Below are 22,469 nucleotides of genomic sequence, written 5' to 3'. Positions count from 1 at the left end.
TGGGAAGGGAGGAGGAAGCTAACACCAGGTCTCTGGGTGGATACTAACTCTATACACAGGAAAGGAAGGAGGAATCCAGAGGATCTGCCCCTGGAGACGGGGGTGACCCTGAGAGCCAGTGGCCTGCAGAGAGGCTCAGTGCAACCTCAGAGACCCAGAAAGCCAGTGACCCCACCATCAGAGCAAGTTTCTCACCCTATGCACTTTTGAAGAAAACAAACCTGGATAAGGTGAAGCCAGTGGGCTTAATAGTTTCACTGCCAATCTGAACCCAGGGCCACAGCTCCTTGTTAAGCCGAATAAGCATTGCAAAGAAATAAATAAAGTTACTGAGAAAAGAGTTATTCAGTGATTATGGGGCCAAATTGTGAAAAAATAGTAGAAGCACAGTTCTTCACTTCATCCATTACTCATGCAACATTTTGAGAAATCTTTTCTTCTTTTTATGGTGCAAGATTACCTTAATAAAAATACAAATCACACCCATCATTCAATTTAATTTAATGTAATGTTAACTAAATTCCAAAATTTATGACTTCATTTTCCATTTTATATCACTGTAAAATGTTCTTGTTTGTGTATTCTTCACATTAGAACTTTGGGAAATTTCAAGTATTTGAAACCACTAGCTTTTACTCCCTAGTGTTATCAAGTTGGGAGCAATTCTGTCATGGAGGCCTCTCTGCTGCCATATAGATGGGTTCCATTTTGGGCGATGACTCCGACTCACCAGTGGCTGTTGCCTTACTTCTCTTCTAGCACTAAGCAAGTTTTCCTTAGTATCTTCTCTGTTCTCAACTCACACCCTCCATCATAGTCACTCTCAGAAACCAAGGAATTCTTTTCCACTTCCTGATTGCCTGGCTTTAAATTTGGTCCTTCAAACAAACCAACCTTGGTGGGGGCAATGGCAGATGTCTGTTTTTCCTGACTCAGTATTAGTGATATTTAAAACAAAAAGGAGTTTGAAATGTGTTTATCTGTATTTTTGGACTGCTGCACTAATATATGCTTTATTTCAATTCTAGTCTGAGGCAAATTCCTCCATTTGTTCAATCATTTTTCCCTAGTTTGCTTACTTTTTACATGATTTTTCTCTTTTACACCTAAAGGTAATCTTGAAAAACTACATGTGACATCTTCATTTCTACAAGTGTCCCTTGTTGGGGAAATATAAATGAAAGTAAAAGGTACCAACCCAGAGGTCCTCACCATAAGGGTATTGGAGAAGGAAAACACTTTTATTATTGAATAATCATTAAGCCAGAATGTGTTGTGCGTCACAGGCAATCTGCTGAGTTTGCAAAGACAGAAAAATATCTTAGCCTTTTGTATTGCTGAGCTGATGTAGCCCATTACATACATGTTCTTAACATAAGCTCTAACTAGCCTTCAATTATGGGGATTTGACTGCACCGTTTATCATACATAATTCGTCCTAGATTCACGTGGTTATGGGGGTGATTGTATGTGTTAATGGGATTTATCTAAATGAAAAATAAACTCCTCTTATCTTCATGATAAGAGGTAGTTTAACTTGGAGCAAGATGTCTATTGAAGTTGGCCTCCCACCCTTCTGCAGAAACTGCAGATAAGGATGCTACCTCCTTTGATGTTGATGTTTCAAAGAAATAGCTCCCGCATTCTTCATAATGCTGATGAAAATCCTACCCAGTGGTCAGAAAGGTTTGTATACATTTCAAAGAGGAGGAAAGACTTAAAGTAACAAGTTTTCTAAGGAAATTAAAAAAGGGGAGGGAAGATTGGTCTCTTCCTTCCAACAGAAAATTAAAACTATTTAAAATTTTTATTTGTCCTTACACCCTGCAAAAATGGATGCTTTTTTGTTTAACTGACAAATGGGATTGCCAATCCCATTTGATGAAGTAGCATATCAATGCTTGGAAATATATTCAATCATACTTTTTGTAGTAAAATTTTCTATAACATGGTTTATGCTTTGGAATCACGCCTTCTTTTATTTTATTGGAAAATCATGCATAGGTCCATAGTGATGCCAATGAGGATTAAGGAAAAAATACGTTAAAAAGCTGACCAAAGAATAAATGTTTGGGAAGGCACAATTTTTAGAAATTGATTCAGGAGCTACAGGCACTCTTTATAACAACAACAAAAATGATTAAAACTTATTTAGCCCAGTGCGGTGGCTCAAACCTGTAATCCCAGCACTTTGGGAGGCCGAGGCGGGTGGATCACGAGGTCAACAGATCCAGACCATCCTGGTCAACATGGTGAAACCCCGTCTCTACTAAAAATACAAAAAATTAGCTGGGCATGGTGGCACGTGCCTGTAAGCCCAGCTACTCAGGAGGCTGAGGCAGGAGAATTGCCTGAAGCCAGGAGGTGGAGGTTGCAGTGAGCCGAGATCATGTCATTGCACTCCAGCCTGGGTAACAAGAGGGAAACTCAGTCTCAAAAAAAAAAAACCCAACAACCTTATTTAATTAGCATTCCTCTATGATATGCATGCCTGCTACTTAGTGACTGACATATTTACCCATCTCTTACACAGAACAAGTCAAGGCTCTGTACTCAGGGCCTTTGTAGTAGTTCCTTGTCATGGGATGACAGGTACATGGATCAGACTTAAAACCCGTCATCATTCTGGGCACAAGGTTAGCTAAGTCCAAATAAGCCCAATGTAGCCACATCTGATCCATAGATCAATAAGAAGGAGAAATAAATACTTATTGTTGGAAGCCACTGAGGTCGGGGTTGGGTTTTAAAACCTCCATTATTGCAGCAATAATGAAGATACCCTTAATATCTTTATGAAACATTTTATTTTTAGAGTAGTTTTAGTTTTATAGAAAATTTGAGCAGAAAGTGAGAGAGCTCTCATGAGCACCCTCTGTTCCCATATGGACGGGTTCCCCCACTATCAATATTCTGCACCAGAGTGGTCCATTTGTTAACAGTTGATGAAGTTACTTAACACATCATTATCACCAAAGACCATAGTTCACATTCAAGTTCACTCTTGGTGTTGTACATTCTATGAGTTTTGGCAAATGTATAATGACATGCATCCAACATACACTATAGTGTCATGCAGCATAGTTTCACTGCCCTAAAACCTTTTGTGTTTCACCAAATTATCTTTCCCTCCTTACAAACCCTGGCAACCATTGATCTTTTCACTGTCTCCACAGTTTGGCCTTTTCTAGATATTGGATGGTTTGAATACTTGAATACAGCCAGAACTGAAAGAAGTCACTGAGATTTAGTGGGAAAGTGGGATGAAATAATATTTGACAGATAAACAGGGGCTAGTTCATGTAAAACCTTGTACACTATGGTAAAGCCTTCATTGCTATCTGATGTACAATGGAAAACTACTGAGAAGAGATCTAAGCAAACGAAAAAGGTTTTAAAGAACATTGATTTTGGAAGTATAAAAGGTACGTATTACTAATGAATGTAAAGTCTGTGAGCCAGGGAGAAATAGGCATAATACACAAGTCTGGGGCCTGCACCATAGGATTCTGGTGAATGCGACTGCCATTAATGAGATGACTGGGTGACCAGGTATGGAAGGAGACTGACTGTGATAGGCAGCAGCTAGGAATGACAAATGACATTTGAAATGTTTAAGTTCCTTATGTTTGAGATATTTATGAGATAGAGCATTAGTTTTCTATTGCTGCAATAACAAATTATCTCATACTTTGTGGCTCACAACAACATACATTTATTCCTTTATTTTAACAATTACATATAAGTAAACAGTTTAGGTACATGTATAAAAATAATTTTCTAAAATATATCTGTTTAATAACATACTAATGAATATTTGATCTTATAATTAAATCAAGTATATAATATGTTATTGCCAAGGAAACTTTACAAATATATCTTCAGAAATGATACTCTAAGTGATTGGCTTGAGGAGGAGATCAGGGGTGTATTTGTTTCATGCTAAACTTATCTGGAAAGAGAAAATACAGTTTTAAAATGGAAGTTAAAAATACATAGGTTCTTACTGGAAAGAAAAACAACCATGAATTCTGGTCAGGTTTTACTCAACAATAGTTGCCAAGGAAAATAAACATGCTTACATTTATATAACATGAGTTCTTACTTTTTCACAGTTCCCAGAGAAATTCTTCAGAAACACGTACCAGAACTAAAGTATCAACACATTAGAATATTCCTTACCTAACAAAGTATTTTCTTTAGTCATTCAGTGATTGATGGGATAGGCTTTCTCTGCTTGGGTTGTCCTGAAGGTAGAATTTGAGGTAAGGGCTTGGATGCAGATAATTCATTTCAGAGGGGATCCCAGGAAACATGAGTGAGAGAGCAGGGAGACTGTGATAAAAATGGAAAAAAGCTAATTTATGGATTTGTTGAGGAGGCTGCTTCCTGAAAATCTGGGAGATGGATTTCAAGGGGACTTCATGAGAAGCATTTGGAATGCCTCCCAGTATTCTTGACTTAAAGGCCAAGGCAGGAGCATTTGTCTACTGGCCCTGGTCTCTGCCAGTTGAAGATTTTGGGAAGTGCAGGCTTAACGCTTCCGGGAACAAACTTGACATATAGCCCAGTTACAAAGTATCTTCTTTTACATCTCATTCTTCTTATCCTAGAATAAGGTTTCAAAAGACATCTGACCACAGGGTGTGCTATATTCTGCAAGTGCAAATTCATCTGAAAGATAGTAATTGTCATTAGAAAGTTTTACAACATTGTTAAAGAAGAAACTATCTTTACTTCTTATATATTTATTCCCCTAAATCTATGCTACTATAACAGTTTCTTTACTTAACAACTTCCAAATATACTGTATTTTTATCCTTCTGAATTACATCACATTGCATCCATACCTATATGTTTATTCTTAAGAGTTTCAGGTATGATGATTTGTATATGACACGTATTAAAACTTAACAGAGGTTAGGGCTTTCTCTTCTAGAATAAAGTGTCTATATAGCTGGATGGATAGTGAAGTCTTAGTTCAATCATCCAGGTTTTTGGAAAGGAGTAAAGATGTACTTAACAAACATGAAGGTACCCAAAGTTTGTAAATCACTGTTGATTTACCCTAAATACTTAATAGTTTGTATCACTATTGATTCACTCCCTTTTTTTTGACTGAATATTTATCAAGATACTATGTATAAAACAGGGTTTTTTTCTCCAAAAGTCTGTGAGTCATTGATTGGCTGAGGTAATCTGACTTGAAAATAATTAACTTGTCCTTTTAGTTTTTTAATTGGTAAACTTATTAGATGTATATTTTAATGTATTCATAGACAGAATTTTTATCTAAGAAAAGTACAGTGTTCAGATAAGTTTCAATTTCAAAACAGAAGACTTCATTTAGAGATCTTATTCTTCTACTTACTTGTTCGGTGTTAGTAAGAATTTACCTTCTTGAGTCTTGGTTGAAACAATAGCAATACAATAAGAACTTGGTTTAAAAAAAAAAAAAACAACAACTAGAAACCCAAAGTTACCTGACTAAGTAGCTCTGATTATAAATTTTTTTATTTAAAATTTCACTGTGCTGAGCAATACATAGGTAGGTGATAGCTAACTAGATAAATAGATAGATACCCAGACTAGCCTGTTGAAGGATGAGAAGCAAGAATAAGTTGATTCCGCTGGCAGTCAGCCAGCCTCCAATCAAGAGCCAGTCCAGTGCTAGACATATGAATGAGGCCTCCTAGATCATCAGCTGGCCAACTCACCAGGTGAATTCTAGGTGCAATTCAAAGAGGGAAGAGCTGAATCAGGCCAATCAGTCAGCCTAAACCAAAGGGCTTGGCTGATCCATAGAACTATGAGGAATAATAAATGATTGCGGCTTTAAAAATACATTTCATAAGAATATTTTCACTAACATATCTCTGTCATCTCTAATAGTATATGTCTCTTTCCCTATTCAAATAAACATATAATTTCTATATCCTGTAATTCACACTAATAGATAAACTGTACGACAACCTTCATAGCCATTAACTTTATTTTGCCTAATCTATAGTCAGCCAGATAGCCTACTTCACATTTATTTTCCAATAATTTTAATGAATATTTTAGTGAAAAGACTGCTTGAGAAAAATCATACCAGTGGTGTCCACATAGAAAAAACCTCAAATTTTGCTCTTGAAATTCTGATGCTCTTTGTATTAGGTAGTATGAAAAGTTACAAAACATCAAATAAGAGAAAAAGATTTCAACAATAGGAACTATAACACCAGTAGAGAAAATGAAGATCGGTTTAACTACGTAGGTTGGTGCAAGACTAATTGTGGTTTTTTATTTGAATGTAATAGCAAAACCCACAATTACTTAATGATAAAAATCGCAATTACTAAATACAATTCTTACCAGTTTCATAATAATCAAAAAGCTGAACAGATGCTGGCTTGATGTTGGATACCAGTGCATCTTGTTTGACAGAGAATGAGAACTGAATTTCTTTTTGAGTAACCTGAGAATAAATTAACATTGTTATGCATATTGAGATGTATTCCCTCAATTTCTCTCCATTTCAAATATTCAGAATTATTTTAGCAACACTATTTTGATATGTATGCCGTTAGGAAAACTTTTTTAAACATCAAAAACAAGGACAAAAGTAAAATCACTTTGTGCATCAAGCATATACATCAACACACAAACCAAGTTATGACAGTAAACTTACATTCTCCAGGTAGAAAAAGACATGGGTGGTTTTGATTTCTACTCGCTGTACTTTGCCATCTTCCTGAAGCTAAAAATAAGAAAGAAAAGTGTGCTGAAAATTCAGGGAATTTGGAATACAAACATCTAGTTATCCAAAGATAAAATATTTTATTTCAACTTCGTAGTTTTCCTGTATCTTTATAAAACTTGCAATGTTTCTATAAAATCTCAACAACAAACATTAATTTTGGAGATCTATTCATCCAACATTTTTGAGGCATCTGTCTGTATAATATTAGTTTCTAATTTTAAATAAATAGAATAACAGAATGAATATAATAATAACTAAACACTAACTCATCTACCTGTTTTTTAATGATTCTGTTTTGACAACATAGGAATATAAATTATTTTGAGAATCTCATCGTTTTACTTTTAGACACACATAAGATTCGAATTTACTCCTTAAGAATAGAAAATGTATTCCTTTTTTAAAAATAAACTTGTGGCCAATGTTTAGCATAGAACAGGCCCCAACACATTTCATCTATTCTGAAGTTATTTCAGTTGACGACATTTAAATCTTTACCTTCTTAACTGATGGTCTATCGGGTACAAATCCTGAAAGCATCTTCACATCAATGATTGCCATGTTGGAAGAGTTGCGCTTTCCATAATAACTTCATTTTTTTAAAAGTACAAAATTTAAAATTCAGATAAACTTTCATCATTACTTAGGAAAACAAATTAAAAATAAAACAAAGTTACATGCAAAAAAGTTTATCTTATCATACCCCTTATAGAGGTTATTGTTCTGAGATCAGAATAATCTAATTATAAACTGAAGTGAGTAGTGCTCAGAAATGACACAACATACATCTTAATTCATTCCTAAGTGGACTCAGAGAATTCAACCTGGGTCTGATAGTCTTAATTTAGATTTTGATGTTTCAAAATTTGAGAGATTTCAATGTGTTGATTTGCAAACTGGAAACTAAGAAAATGTACCACTTGAGGAGGAATTTATAGAACTTTTTTCCTTTACAACTTCCTTCTCTTCCATATTTTTACGAAGCCAGATTTATTTTTGCACCTACTATAATCTTATAAAATTTAGGCAATTTAAACAAGATAAAATATATTTTCCAAGAGGATCAAGACAGGACAATCTTTCACATACCCTAATTGGGATGTGGTTTCACTCTGAGGCAGAGAAAGACACTAGGCTACCTGAATTAGAGGAAGAGGGATATCTATGATTACCAAAAAAAAGAGTAGTTACCTGGCTGAAACAACAAGGTCAAATTTTCCATCAAATAATCCTCTGCAGAAAACGTTGGCTGTATACACAGAAAGGGAAAATCCAGATGACTTCTTAGGGAGCAGGATGTTATATCTCAGAGTAGACTTGAATAAATATAGAATATGTTATTTATTAACTAAAGGAATAATTTTAAACTTATTACCTCCACATTAACATTTCAACTTGAAAGTTAACTTTTTGTTTTTGTTTTTGAGACAGAGTTTTGCTCTTATTACCCAGGCTGGAGTGCAACGGCGCAATCTCGGCTCATTGCAACCTCAGCCTCCTGGTTTCAGGCCATTCTCCTGCCTCAGCCTCCTGAGTAGCTGGGATTACAGGCACACGCCACCATGCCCAGCTAATTTTTTTGTATTTTTAGTAGAGACAGGGTTTCACCATGTTGACCAGGATGGTCTCGATCTCTTGACCTTGTGATCCTCAGTCTCCCAAAGTGCTGGGATTACAGGTGTGAGCCATTGCACCTGGCCAAAAGTTAATTTTTACCTCTCTGCTTTTTTTTTCTGCATAATTAGTAACACTAGTAACTTTAGTTGACACATTGAACATATACTCTGTAATTACTTTTAAATGCTTTTTATATAATGTTTCCAACAACCCCTTGAGGTAGATACTATTTTTAACATCCATTTTATAGATGAGGGGAATAAGGGACAGAGAGATGATTAACTTGTCCAAATTTATACAGCTATTGAGTAGCAGAGTTAGAATATATCTGTGCTATGTTTGGATAATAATTTCAATAATCTGATTTCAGCCTTAAGCAACTGATAAAATTACTATGTCAGAACTTCAGGAATTAAGGTAAATATCATGAAATGACTTGATAATAGGCTTGGCTAAAGACTTAACTTGACCTAATAATCCCACTTCAAGAAATATTTCCAGAAGATATACCTGTTTAAGTATGAAGTAATATATGCACATTATTAATTTCAATTCTATATATACTAGTCAAAGAAGGGAACTACTGCAAATGTTCAGAAACATTTGACATATTGAGTATACTCTGGTACACTGGACTATACAGTATGGAAATGCCAGCTAATAAAGGTAGAAGGTGTGTTAGAATTAGAAAATCACCACTTTGCGGTGGCTCAAGCCTGTAATCCCAGTACTTTGGGAGGCCGAGGCAGGTGGATCATGAGGTCAAGATATTGAGACCATCCTGGTCAACATGGTGAAACCCCATCTCTACTAAAAATACAAAAAATTAGCTGGGCATGGCGGTGCATGCCAGCTACTCAGGAGGCTGAGGCAGGAGAATTGCCTGAACCGAGGAGGTTGTGGTGAGCCGAGATCGCACCAGTGCACTCCAGCCTGGGTAACAAGAGCAAAACTCCAGCTCAAAAAAAAAAAAAAAATAAAAAATCACCATTTTGTAGTTCTTAATGAAATGGTTGATCAGACAAAGATCATCAATGCATGTTAAGACTTTTAGGTAAAAGTTGATGATGAACTCAACATTTGCATGATCCCAATGTAATATTTTAAATGTTAATTGCTGGTGCAAAGAAGAAAAAAGCAGCAACATTAATGGGGAAGTATGGCTGTCACCATCTTTAACCCAGGGATAAAACTTAACATCACTAATCATGATGTGCCTCTGGATGTGATACAGTATATATAGAGATCTAACTTTTAGTTACAGAAGACACAGAATGAGACAACAAATTTGATGGAGAACAATCTGATAAAGTCAGAATTATGGAAATTCTATACTACAACTGGCCTGATCTCTTCAAAAAATTAATGTCACAAAAAACACAAAAAACTTGATAGATCTGTTAGGTTAAAAGAGACTTGAGAACCATAACAAATATGATCCTTGATTAAATCCTGGCTTGAAAAACCATAAAGCATATTTGGGGATAGAGGTTTGACAATTAAAACATATCATAAAACAAACTATTATTTATTTATTTATTTAGAGACAGACTCACTCTGTTGTCCAGGCTGGAGTGCAGTGGCATCATCTCAGCTCACTGCATCCTCCATCTCCCAGGTTTAAGCAATTCTCCTGCCTTAGTCTCCTTAGTAGCTGAGATTACAGGCATTGTATCACCACGTCCAGCTAAATTTTGTATTTTTAGTAGAGATGGGGTTTCATCATGTTGGCCAGAGTGGTCTCAAACTCCTGACCTCAAGTGATCAGCCAGCCTCAGCCTCTCGAAGTGCTGGGATTACAGGCATCAGCCACTGTACCTGGCCAGGCTATTGTTAATTTGTGTTTACTCTGATAACGTCATTGCAGTTATGTAATGGGATATCCTTTTTATTTTTTTTAAGAGATGCATATATAACATATTTAGGAGTGGTGTGATATCTCTAATTTACTTTACAATTCAGCAAAACAAGGTGAAGCAAAAATGACCAAATGTGAACAAATTATTGAATCTAGTTATTCAATATACTATTCTTTCTAGTTTCACTTAGATTATAATTTTTGATAAGTTGAGGGTAAACAAGCTCCAAGTTACCTGCACATAAACACAGCCATTGCCATTCACTTCCACTGTATACTTTCCCTTAGTTGTTGGCAATAGAATTTGTTGTAGCAACAAACGATTCTTATCATTCACTTGGAAGGCTGTATTGAATGCTTGGTCAGAGAAAATCTGCACTGAATTTTGTCTGCTCTTAGAGAAAGTGAGCCTCTGGAATAGAGTCAGAGCTTGGAGAGCCACAATGGTATCCTAAAATAAAAATGGCAGATTGTATTAAAGCATACCATGGGGTTTAGCAATCAGTCAAATACAGCTGTGATTCGTTTAAAAATAATTTAAAATGCCATTATATTTTTTTCATGCATTTTGCTTTATTTGTTAACTATGCTGTCTTGGGTGCTGTATAATTTAAAAAAATAAATGTGGTTTGCAGCAAAATTTCTATTCAATTATTTAACACAGACAAAACATCATTTAATAGAATAAAAATGTAAGAAGTGTCAATAAAATTTTTTAAATGCCTACCAAATCAGGCTTTGTTTTACCAGGTATTAAAACATACAAAAAAGCTAAAACATCAATGGAAAGAACAAAAAGGCTAAAAAGATGAGAAAATATATATGACTTTATATTTCAATAACAGTAGCATTTCAAATCATTGGGATAATTAATTATTACATAAATGACACTAAGACAACTAGCTCACCATTTAAAGTTAGGTCTCTACTGTAACTCTATCAAAATACATCCTATAAAATTATATCTCATAAAATTATATACTATAAAATCAAAATATATCCCATAAAATGATTTAGTAATTGAAATACAAAGAATTTATAGTACAGGAAAGTCTGGTTAATATTTATGTAATTTTTTTGTGTTGAGTATTACTCAGTTTTAAAGTGATAATCTTCAGGAGAATAATTACATGGACTGAAAATGAAAATAATCTATATATTTAAGGCATGATAAAAATTGGAAGAAAAATAAAAAGTTGACAAGGATAAATTTACTATATTCAGAAGTCTTATACATAAGGAAAAGATTAATATTCCTATTAGGAAATGTGCAAATCATATGACCAGAAAATTTATAACATGTGAAATAAAAGAGATCTTCAAAAAATGAAAGCATATTCTAAGTAGAAAACAGTGAGATTTATTTTTACAGAATAAATTATTACTTTTATTGTGAAATGATTTTGAAATTATATCATGAAAGGTACTCACTGCAGATAATAATGCAAATTGATACACCTTATCTTATAAAATTGTAGCTAATTTTACATAGAACATTTAGTAGGTTAGTACTTAAGTTTTTATTTTAAAAATTAAAGTATCTTTGAATAAGTATTTAGAGATTACTAGATAAAAATGCTACATCTGTAAAAAACCTAAAAGACAGCAAATTGAAAAATGATAGCAAGTTTAATTGTGACAATAAGCTCATTTATTTCCATAAATGCAATATATAAATTTAAAGACCAATACCACCAATGCAAAGCAGGTGCTCAAATTTCTTGTACTTATAAATTTTAAAAAGTATAGAGTTACCTTTGTGGAAGAGAAACCTCCACGGGAGTTTTGCTGCTTTGCCACCCAGTGTACAATCTGAGAGGCGTAGGAAAGTTCTTCTGAAGTTAGCCGTGGCTTGGAAAGAAGAGCCAACAGCCCATAACAGGTCATCTCTATAACTGCGGAGGAAGCTTGAGGGTAGTAGAAAGACGATGATCCTTTCATAGAAAACGACTCTTCCAGTTCCCAGTACACAGAGCCACCTGACCAAAAAGTGAAAGAAATTCAACAGTGTCTGTCAAAGCATGGGATACACCTGTGTGTGATCAGATGAGTGGTATTTGAGGGAGTGCACACCTTACAACTGGTAATAAAGAAACACAAGGGAATGATAATTATCCCATTGCCAACCATTCTACTTATCCTGCATGTTACTCCAGGAAAGGTCAAAAACACTCACCTTCTCTTTTTGCTTTTTTGCTCAGCTCATTGAAGAAGAATTCCCTTTTGTCTTCATAGCCTACCAAACTGTAAGTGTAGGCTAGGAGAGCCTGTTCATAAGTAGTCACAGCTCTCTCCCTAGATACAGTCTCTATGCACTGGAGACCCTTTTGAATAACCGTAAACTGCAAAGATTAAAAAAGAAAAAATCAAATGTACACACAAAAACATATACAAAAACACAAATGTAGACATGATCACTGCTGGAAAAATATCAGGAGTAAATCTTGTCTGTGCTGAAATGTTCAAAGGGCACATGTAACACATTCATTTTAATTTCTATATAGTTCCATCTGCACAGTGTAATTTGACTCTTCAGAAGGGTATTCATTCAGCATTATTCAGCATATGTGGTAGCTACAAACATATAGTTCTAGTTCCTATTACTATATTGTTGGCATAAAATGTTCTAAGTATCACCAGTGGGCTACATACCGAGACTGTGTGGCCAGCTTCAAGCAGGGCACTGATAACATAGGCAGTTAGAGAGATTTCATCATCTTCTTTTCCCTGAATGAAATGTATGGATAACTTGTCAGTCTCATGGAATTTACAGGAAGGGTTTTTCTAAATCTAATATATTTGAAATCTCAGATTGGTTGTTTCTTCCTACATTTTTGGGAGGTGAAGTTTTTCATATCCTCAAAAGATACTGTTTATGAAAATTAGGAAATAGTGAGCAAAAATCTGAAAAATTTATAGAAATGGGAACATCACTTGTAGAAATAACTTGTGGGCCTCAAAAGGCATTTAGAATCAAAGGAGGGAAAGCATGTTCTGCAAAGTTCAAATTCAATTATCACCCTCATATTTACCCTAGAAATAACATAAAAAGTATCATGAAAAAAAGCATGCTGTGATATTACAATGATTAAAAGAATATAGTATAAAATAGAAATGTTTTATAGTATTATAAGCAGCAGATCAATCAATAGAATAGGTAGAGGAGAAAGAAATCATATCAAGTATAGAAAACAATATAACAAATTTGGCCTTGAAAATCAGTAGGAACAGAACTCATTAAATAACCCAGAGATGGCATGATAAATGATGAACTATTTAGAATATAGAAGCAAATTATACATAAATTACATGACATATTGAAATAAACTCTAGCAGGTTAATAACATTAGTTATAAAGAAAATCAAACTAGTTCCAAAAGATTAAAGGGCAATTACAAAGGAGAAAAATTAAACTAAAAATAATCATACAGGCTGGGCAAGGTGGCTCAAGCCTATAATCCCAGCCCTTTGAGAGGCCCAGGTGAGTGGATCATGAGGTTCAAGTGAATGAGACCATCCTGGCCAACATGGTGAAACCCCATCTCTACTAAAAATACAAAAATTAGCTGGGCATGCTGGCATATGCCTGTAATCCCAGCTACTTGGGAGGCTGAAGCAGAAGAACTGCTTGAACTGGGGGGGTGGAGGTTGCAGATGGTGCCACTGCACTCCAGCCAGGGCAACAGAGTAAGACTTCATCTAAAAAAAATATATGAAACATATCTTACTTTTGGGCCAATTAACCTATATGCAAAAATAGACATTAAACATATTTTTCTATATTTTCAAATATTTTTGTTTTCATACTTATATTACTCAGAGTTAGCAGTAGTGCTATGAATCAGATACTCTATATGTTAAAAGAATCCATATTGTGTAATTAAAAAATTATACTTTATGAGGCTTCAGAGGACAAAAAGAATACCTCGCTAACATTTTTATATTAATTACATGTTGAGATGACATATTTTGGACATATATTATTATAATAAAAAATTACAATTTTAGATGCCATTCTAAGTCAATAATGAGCTAGGGGCACATTTTCAGATAAGAATGTAAACAAAACATGTTGAGTTTATTAAGCATTACTTAAAGCTCAAGCAAGAGTAATAAACAAGTTTTGGTTTATTCATACAATGATGTTTAGGCAGCTATTAATTTTATGTTTTTAGGTTATTCTAATGACATGGCAGAGTTATTATAAATAATATGTTAGCTTTCAAGAAAGGAAAACCAAAAACTCATGCAGGATAACCTCAATTATGTTTATAACACATAGGTAAAAAGACTGAAGAAAAATATTGCCAAAACATTAATGGTGATTATTTCTGAGTTGTTGACATATGAATAATATTTTGGTTAATTCCTTGTATGAAATCTCTGAGCTACTTTCAATAAATAAGTACTACTATAACAAGTATGAAGAAAATATCAGTTTTAAAAAAACCTCAGAAATAAAAGGCGTATTCATTATGAACACTTAACTCAGGGATATTAGCAAGTAAGAGTGAAACAAATTGAATTCTAGTAATAAAACAATATTAATAAAGAGTTTCTTAAATTATAAAGCACTAAACTATTAAGAATTATCCAGATTCTGTTATCTCTTCATTCACACTTTACTAATAATCTTGTCACTGCACCCTGTCCCCAGTCACCACAATTACTGTTAGAATCTTCTAGAGGTTTTAACCTGATTGAAGGAAAGAAAATGTTCCATTTGCTATAAAGAAACATTTTATTGGTTTTCAGGATAGTTAGTTTATGCTAATAGAAATTCCAGTTCAATAACTTTTTTTTTGAGACGGAGTTTTGCTCTTGTTACCCAGGCTGGAGTGCAATGGCACGATCTCGGCCTACTGCAATCTCCGCCTCCTGGGTTCAGCCAATTCTCCTGCCTCAGCCTCCCGAGTAACTGGGACTACAGGTGTGCACCACCATGCCCAGCTAATTTTTTTTTTGTATTTTTAGTAGAGATGGGATTTCACCATGTTGACCACGATGGTCTCGATCTCTTGACCTTGTGATCCACCTGCTTCAGCCTCCCAAGGTGCTGGGATTACAGGCGTGAGCCACTGAGCCCGGCCTCCAGTTCAATAATTTTTACCAAAATTCCAGTTCAGTAATTTTTACCAATTTCTTCAGTAGTACTTTGGGATTCACTAAACAGTTGTGATGAAAGAACAGGAAACTGTAAGGTAGAATTTCATCGGTACCTTCAAAGCATTGTTGAAGACTTTGCCAAAATTCAGGAAGCAGCCATCTGGTTTCTGAATATTTGAGAGCCAAATAAGGGTTTGAGATTGAACTTTGTCATCGATATAAATGTAGCGTTTAGCTTGTGCAAATGACTTGTAAACAAATGCAGTGAGCCTGGAAAAAATGATATACAGTGCATATTATAACAACCATTGAGAGGTAGGTGATTTCTCATTAAAATGTGTGACTTGCTTCTTGCCAGATACGGTGGCTAACACCTGTAATCCGAGCACTTTGGGAAGCCTAGGCAGGCAGATCACAAGGTCAGGAATTCAAGACCAGCCTGGCCGATATGTTGAAAACCCATTTCTACTAAAAATACAAAAATTAGCCAGGTGTGGTGGCAGGCGCCTGTAGTCCCAGCTACTTGGGAGGCTGAGGCAAGAAAATCGCTTGAACCTGGGAGGTGGAGGTTGCAATGAGCTGAGATCACACCACTGCACTGCAGCCTCGGCAACAGAGCGAGACTCTGTCTCAAAAAAACAAAACAAAACAAAACAAAACAAAACAAAACAAAACTGTGACTTGTTTCAGTTAGATTTTTTAGTTTCACATCCTGAAAATCTCTTTCTCAAATTCTAGCCAAATATGTCCATCCATCCAACCCTTTGGCTTGAAGGATGATTTCAGTTATTCTAATGACATGGCAAAGTTATTATAAATAATGTTAGGTTTTGAGAAAGGAAGACTAAAGTCTCATACAGGATAATCCCAATTATGTTTATAAAGCACAGGAGAAAAAGAATGAAGGAAAATACTGCCAAAATATTAATGAAGATTATTTATGAGTTGTTGAAATCTGAATAATATTTTATTAAATTGCATATTACTTATTTGTTTAATTTGTATGTTACTGATTTGGTAATAATTTCTATATTGCTGATTAATAACTTAAATCAAGTCTCCATCCATTTGACTTAAATTCGTTCTCTTCCTCTTTCTCTGAATTCATCATTCATGTCCTCAATGAAGAGTCACCTTCTCTATAATGTCTTTCCAGATTCTTTATCTCTACCTGTAGCAAAACTAGAATTCCTGCACTTGTTTTCTCTCAACATCTAACAGCTTATTGGGAAATTATAGAATGTTGTAACTAGAAAAATATTTTAGAGGCTAAGATGAGGTATGTGTGCCTTATTATCATCTCATGATAATCTGAGGTCTACAGGGTTTAAATGGCGCATCAAACAAGAGTTTGTGCTTAACTTCTCTATTGTAAACTGGCACTTCTAACAGGTAAACACTGTCAGATTTATCCATGTGTGAATATGCATTGCATTTAATCCAAACATGTCCTCATATAGTTGCTGGAAAGGTTTCTGTGCCTATATACTTCCATAGGATCATGTGCATATTTTTATTACAACTTTCATCACATTGTGTTTTAACCTTTTTTTTTTAACTTGCCTTTGCCCACTATATTCTACACTTCCCAGGGTCCAGGATCATGCACTATCAAGAGGCAAAATAATGTAGTGAGTGAAAGCTCACATTCTGGAACAGACATTCAAGTTCTGCCACAAAATTGGCAATGTGAACTTGCACAAATTATTTAACCTCTCTGTGGATTATGGACAGAATTGTGTTGCCTCCTCATTAAAATTCATATGTTGAACCCCTAAGCCTCAGTACCTCAGAATTCGACTTGTTTTTAAAGATAGAGTCTTCAAAGAGGTAAGTTAAATGACCTCATTTTAGTAGACTCTAATCCAATATGACTGGTGTCCTCACAAGAAGAGGAAATGTGGACACAGATATGCACAGAGATAAGACAACGAGAAGTCAGGGAGAAGACAGCCATGTCCAAACCCAGAAGACAGGCTCAAAAAAAGTATCAACTTTACTAACACCTTAATCTTGAATCTCTGGCTTCCAGAATCATAGGAGAACAAATTTCTGTTGTTTAAGCCATCTGGTCTGTGGTACTTTTTAATGGTACCTAGCAAACTAATACATAGTGTTTCTGTTTCTTTATATGTACAATGAGTGCTATGATGCTATCTGCTTCACTGGGTTATGATGGAGATTTACTATCCTCAATTAGAAAAGAAACGATAACGATTATTAAAACTAGCATTTGTCTTCTTATATCTCAAGGATGTATTACTGTTCCCAGGATATAGCAGCTAGGGGTGAAAATGTGTTTGTAAATAAAAGTTAATAATATAAGGAATAAAGTTTAAAATTTAACTAGCAGCTCACTAGTCACCCTGTCTTTTAGGCTTACAATAATAATGTAATCTTTGCTTAATTTATTTTGGTTTCAGTACTTATTTCACTGTTTGCAGCAACTATGGCTCTGCTCCCATATGGGTTTTTAATGTCTCATTAAGAGGATTCATAGCTACACAACATGATTTCTGGGTGGCACTATCAGTTATCATAAACAATCTTGAAGCTGTCTTTAGGTTAGGTTGGGATATTATTTTTTTCATTGGAATAATTTGCTTATATAATAAATGTAGTTTCAATACTTTTATCCTGCTCTATTGAATTACTTTGTCTAACAATTTGCTTATTTATCATGTATATATATTTTTGTAAGTAAAAGATAGAAGTACCATACCATAAGTCTTTAATCCAAGAGCCCAAGAATCCTACTAAAAGAATGTGCATATGTGTGTGGAAGTTTGTATATTTAGTTTGTGGGGGAAGATCCAAAGCTTTTATAAAATTCACAAAAATCACTTGAAAAAAATAAGTAGATTAGAAGTAATTAGGAACAATTAATTAAACTGATATAAATAATAAACATTCAAACCATGTATGTCCATGTTGATCTTTATGTCCAAAGGTACTATATGATCCATCTAAGTGTTTATAAGACAGCTGCCTCTGATAGCCTAAAACAAGAAGAGATATTATTTTTCAAACTAAAAGGAATCATCCAGAAGAAGTTGGATAAATTGAATATCTGTGTTAGTTATAAGTGGATGTATACATATAGACAAATACATTCATGTACTTAACAAGCAAAACAGCCGGGATTCAGGAATTTCGCTGAGTTAAGCAAAATAAAGCTTCTAAATGCTTTACCTGTGGTCAGGTATCCAATAGCCTTGGATTTGATCTCTTCTGTCAGTTGTTGAGTCTGACTCAGATAGTCCAAGATGTAAATGTTGGGAGTGAATAGGGCCATATTCTGCTCTCCACAACCAAAAGGAAGGTGAAGAAGATTCTGTAAGTTTTGCATGGCAGAACCAAGAAGATCTCCTGAAAAATCAATCAAATCAATATGAAGGACTTTATAAAAATTGACAAGATAAAGAATATTAGTTTGTATTCAAGAACTCTATGTTATAGATATTCAAAATAATTATTTTCAATATTATCTGGATTTTACTTTCTCTTCTATTTGTTGGGCCAACACCATAGAATCACCAAGACACCTCAGGGCCTTCTTTTCAGAACTACAATGGAGATACGTTATCCAAAGCAGCACAGCCAAGAGCAGAAGAACCCAAAAGTTTGTGGGAATCGACATTTCTTGAGAGCTCCCAGGGTGAAGTAGCAAATTCCAGGTCCATCACAAATTCAAAAACAATAGAATTTTGGCCCAAAATAAGCCTTTATAAAATGTTTACCATTTATCAGATACTGTTCTGAGCACTCTGCTCATATTAATTCATTCAATGCTTATAATAATAATAATAATACAAATGGGCACTATTTTTCTCATCTATAATAAAATTGAGGCACAGAGAGGCTGAAACTTTTCCCAGCATCATCCAAAAAATACACAGCAGAGTCAGGAATTGAGCACAGAAAATAGTGCTTCAGAGTACTTGGACTTGACCACCTTCCCACACACCTTCTACCAATACCTAATAGTTGTGTAGCACTTACTACTTATCTGGAGATGTCTAAGCATCTCAACTCATTTAACAATCTTATGAAATAAATAATACCATTTTCAAGGAGGACTCAAGATGGCGCTGTGAGAACAACCCAGGATTGAAGCTTTCAGTGAATGCGCGGAGAGGTGAGTCAGAGCTGCATTTCCAGACTGATCTTTGTTGCCCACAGAATGGGGAAATTCCCAAGTATAAAGGAGACATGGGATGCCAGGCAGAGGTTTTGCCTGGCGAAGCTGACAACAGGGGTGGCAGCGGCCGGCCCTACCCAGCGCTTTCCACATGGTGCATTGTCCGGGTGCCCTGTTGAACCAGCAACCTGAGAGTTGAGAGGGCTGAACTTGAGACTGAATGGGACTTGGACAGTGGGCCAGCCCAGGGGATTGCAGGGACACAGCGTTTGGGGTAGCACAGTGGGACAGACAAAACGGCGATTCCAAACGCTCCTCGTTGAGATTTTCCCTGAAACACTCCATGGGGGAGGGGCATCCACCATTACCAAGGCAACCCACCCCTACTGAGATACACGCCCACTGCTGACACAGCCTGCTGTTGCCGAGGCAACCAGCCCCTACTGAGGTACACGCCCACAGCTGACGCAGCCTGCCATTGCCGAGGCAACCCACTACAACAGAGAGACTCCGCCACAGGGCATAGCCCGTGGCAGAGACTGCAGCAGAAGAGCAGAGCCTGCAGCAACAGGGCAAACCTTACAACAGCAGGGCGGAGCCTCGACAGGCAAATAGTGACTAGACTGTTTCCTAGCTGGCAGGACCCCTCAACGGACATCCAAAAATAAAGCCCCAACACCCCAAGACACAGCATCTGAGAAAAAAAGGGTTTTTTAATGAGCTCTGTTGCAGCAGAATCAAACTTAGCAGCCTAACAACCCTGAATGAACAACAGAGCTCACAGCTCAGCACTTGAGCTCCTATAAAGTACAGACTGTCTCCTCAAGCAGCTTCCTGACCCCTCTATATCCAAAAGACTGACATTTGGCAGGCTTCGTCCTGGGATAAAGATAGCAGAAAAAGAAACTGGTAGCATCCCTCACTGCTCCGCAGCTGCTATAGGTGCATCCCAGACAAGCAGCGCCTGGAGTGGACCTCAGCAGTCATACAGCGAAGGGGCTAGACTGGTAGAAGGAAAACTAAGTAACAGAAATACTTCATCACCAACAATCTGGGTGTCCACTCAGAGACCCAATCGAAAAGTCAGCAACTACACAGACGACAAGTGGATATATCCACAAAGATGAGAAGAAACCAGCACAAAAAGGAGGAAAACATCCGAAACCAGAACACCTCACCTCCTAGAAAACACCAAAACTCCTCACCAGCAAGGGAACAAAGCTGGACGGAGAATGACTGTGAAGAAATGACAGAATTAGACTTCAGAAGGTGGATAATGAGAAACTTTTGTGAGCTAAAAGAACATGTTTTAAATCAATGCAAAGAAACTAAGAACCTTGAAAAAAGATATGAAAAAAGATTTGAGGAAATGATAACAAGAATGGATAACTTAGAGAGGAATATGAATGAATTAAAGGAGCTGAAAAACACAATACGAGAACTTCGTGAAGCATGCACAAGTTTCAATAGTCGAATTGACCAAGCAGAAGAAAGAATATCTGAAGTCGAAGATCAACTCAATGAAATAAAACGAGAAACCAAGATCAGAGAAAAAAGTGCAAAAAGGAATGAACAAAGTCTCCAAGAAATGTGGGACTATGTGAAAAGACCTAACCTACATTTGAGAGGTGTACCAGAAGGATACGAAGAGAATGAATCCAAGCTGGAAAATACTCTTCAGGACATCATTCAGGAAAATTTCCCCCACCTAGCAAGACAGGCCAACACTCAAATGCAGGAAATACAGAGAACACCACAAAGATATTCCGCAAGAAGAGCAACCCCAAGGCACATAATCGTCAGATTCAACAAGGTTGAAATAAAGGAGAAAATACTAAGGGCAGCCAGAGAGAAAGGTCGAGTTACCCACAAAGGGAAACCCATCAGACTCACAGCAGATCTCTCGGCAGAAACTCTACAAGCCAGAAGAGAGTGGGGGCCAATATTCAACATTCTTAAAGAAAAGAACTTTCAACCCAGAATTTCATATCCGGCCAAACTGAGCTTCAGAAGTGAAGGAAAAATAAAATCCTTTGCGAAAAAGCAAGTACTCAGAGATTTTGTCACCACCAGGCCTGCTTTACAAGAGCTCATGAAAGAGGCACTACACATAGAAAGGAACAACCAGTACCAGCCATTCCAAAATCACACTAAATGCTAAAGAGCATCAACATAATAAAGAATCTACAAAAACTAACAAGCAAAACAGCCACTTAGCATTAAAATGGCAGTATCAAATTCACACATAACAATATTAACCCTAAATGTAAATGGACTAAATGCACCAATCAAGAGACACAGACTGGTAAATTGGATAAAAATCCAAAACCAACCAGTGTGCTGTATCCAGGAAACCCATCTCACATGCAAGGATACACAAAGGCTCAAAATAAAGAGATGGAGGAAGATTTACTAAGCAAATGGAGAGCAAAAAAAACCAGGAGTCGCAATTCTCATCTCTGATAAAATAGACTTTAAAGCAAAAAAGATCAAAAGAGAGAAAGAAGGCCATTACATACTGGTAAAAGGATCGATACAACAAGAAGAGCTAACGATCCTAAACATATATGGACCCAATGCAGGAGCACCCAGATACATAAGGCAAGTTCTTAATGAATTACAAAGAGACTTAGACTCCCACACAATAATAGTGGGAGACCTTAACCCTCCACTGTCAATATTAGACAGATCAACCAGACAGAAAATCAACAAGGATATCCAGGGCTTGAACTCAGACCTGGAGCAAGCAAACCTGGTAGACATTTACAGAACTCTCCACCCCAAATCCACAGAATATACATTCTTCTCAGCACCACATCACACCTACTCTAAAATTGACCACATAATTGGAAGTAAAGCACTGCTCAACAAATGCAAAACAACTGAAATCATAACAAACAGCCTCTCAGACCATAGTGCAATCATGTTAGAACTCAGAATTCAGAAACCAACTCAGAACCGCACAGCTTCATGGAAACTGAACAACTGGCTCTTGAATGTTGACT

General features: G+C 36.0%; 1 protein-coding gene across 4 annotated transcripts in view; it reads right to left on the bottom strand.

The window, feature by feature from the left end:
* Nucleotides 1-3,688: 3,688 nt before the first annotated feature.
* Nucleotides 3,689-22,469, bottom strand: part of LOC100391974 (ovostatin) — a 118,398-nt gene continuing 99,617 nt past the window's right edge. For all 4 annotated transcript variants that reach the window (XM_035255601.3, XM_017975926.4, XM_035255602.3 and 1 more), the window contains 12 exons: nucleotides 18,516-18,692; nucleotides 18,241-18,322; nucleotides 15,437-15,593; nucleotides 12,870-12,944; nucleotides 12,394-12,559; nucleotides 11,973-12,196; nucleotides 10,453-10,668; nucleotides 7,934-8,058; nucleotides 7,241-7,331; nucleotides 6,671-6,739; nucleotides 6,355-6,457; nucleotides 3,689-4,671 (listed from right to left, as the gene is read on the bottom strand). In XM_035255601.3, coding sequence (XP_035111492.2) covers nucleotides 4,607-4,671; nucleotides 6,355-6,457; nucleotides 6,671-6,739; nucleotides 7,241-7,331; nucleotides 7,934-8,058; nucleotides 10,453-10,668; nucleotides 11,973-12,196; nucleotides 12,394-12,559; nucleotides 12,870-12,944; nucleotides 15,437-15,593; nucleotides 18,241-18,322; nucleotides 18,516-18,692 — 1,550 coding nt within the window. In that variant the 3' untranslated portion in view covers nucleotides 3,689-4,606. The remainder of the gene's footprint in view (nucleotides 4,672-6,354; nucleotides 6,458-6,670; nucleotides 6,740-7,240; nucleotides 7,332-7,933; nucleotides 8,059-10,452; nucleotides 10,669-11,972; nucleotides 12,197-12,393; nucleotides 12,560-12,869; nucleotides 12,945-15,436; nucleotides 15,594-18,240; nucleotides 18,323-18,515; nucleotides 18,693-22,469) is intronic.

The sequence above is a fragment of the Callithrix jacchus genome, chromosome 9 (assembly GCF_049354715.1).
Source record: "Callithrix jacchus isolate 240 chromosome 9, calJac240_pri, whole genome shotgun sequence".
In the NCBI taxonomy this organism is placed as follows: domain Eukaryota; kingdom Metazoa; phylum Chordata; class Mammalia; order Primates; family Cebidae; genus Callithrix; species Callithrix jacchus.
This window is presented reverse-complemented; position numbering and strand designations above follow the sequence as displayed.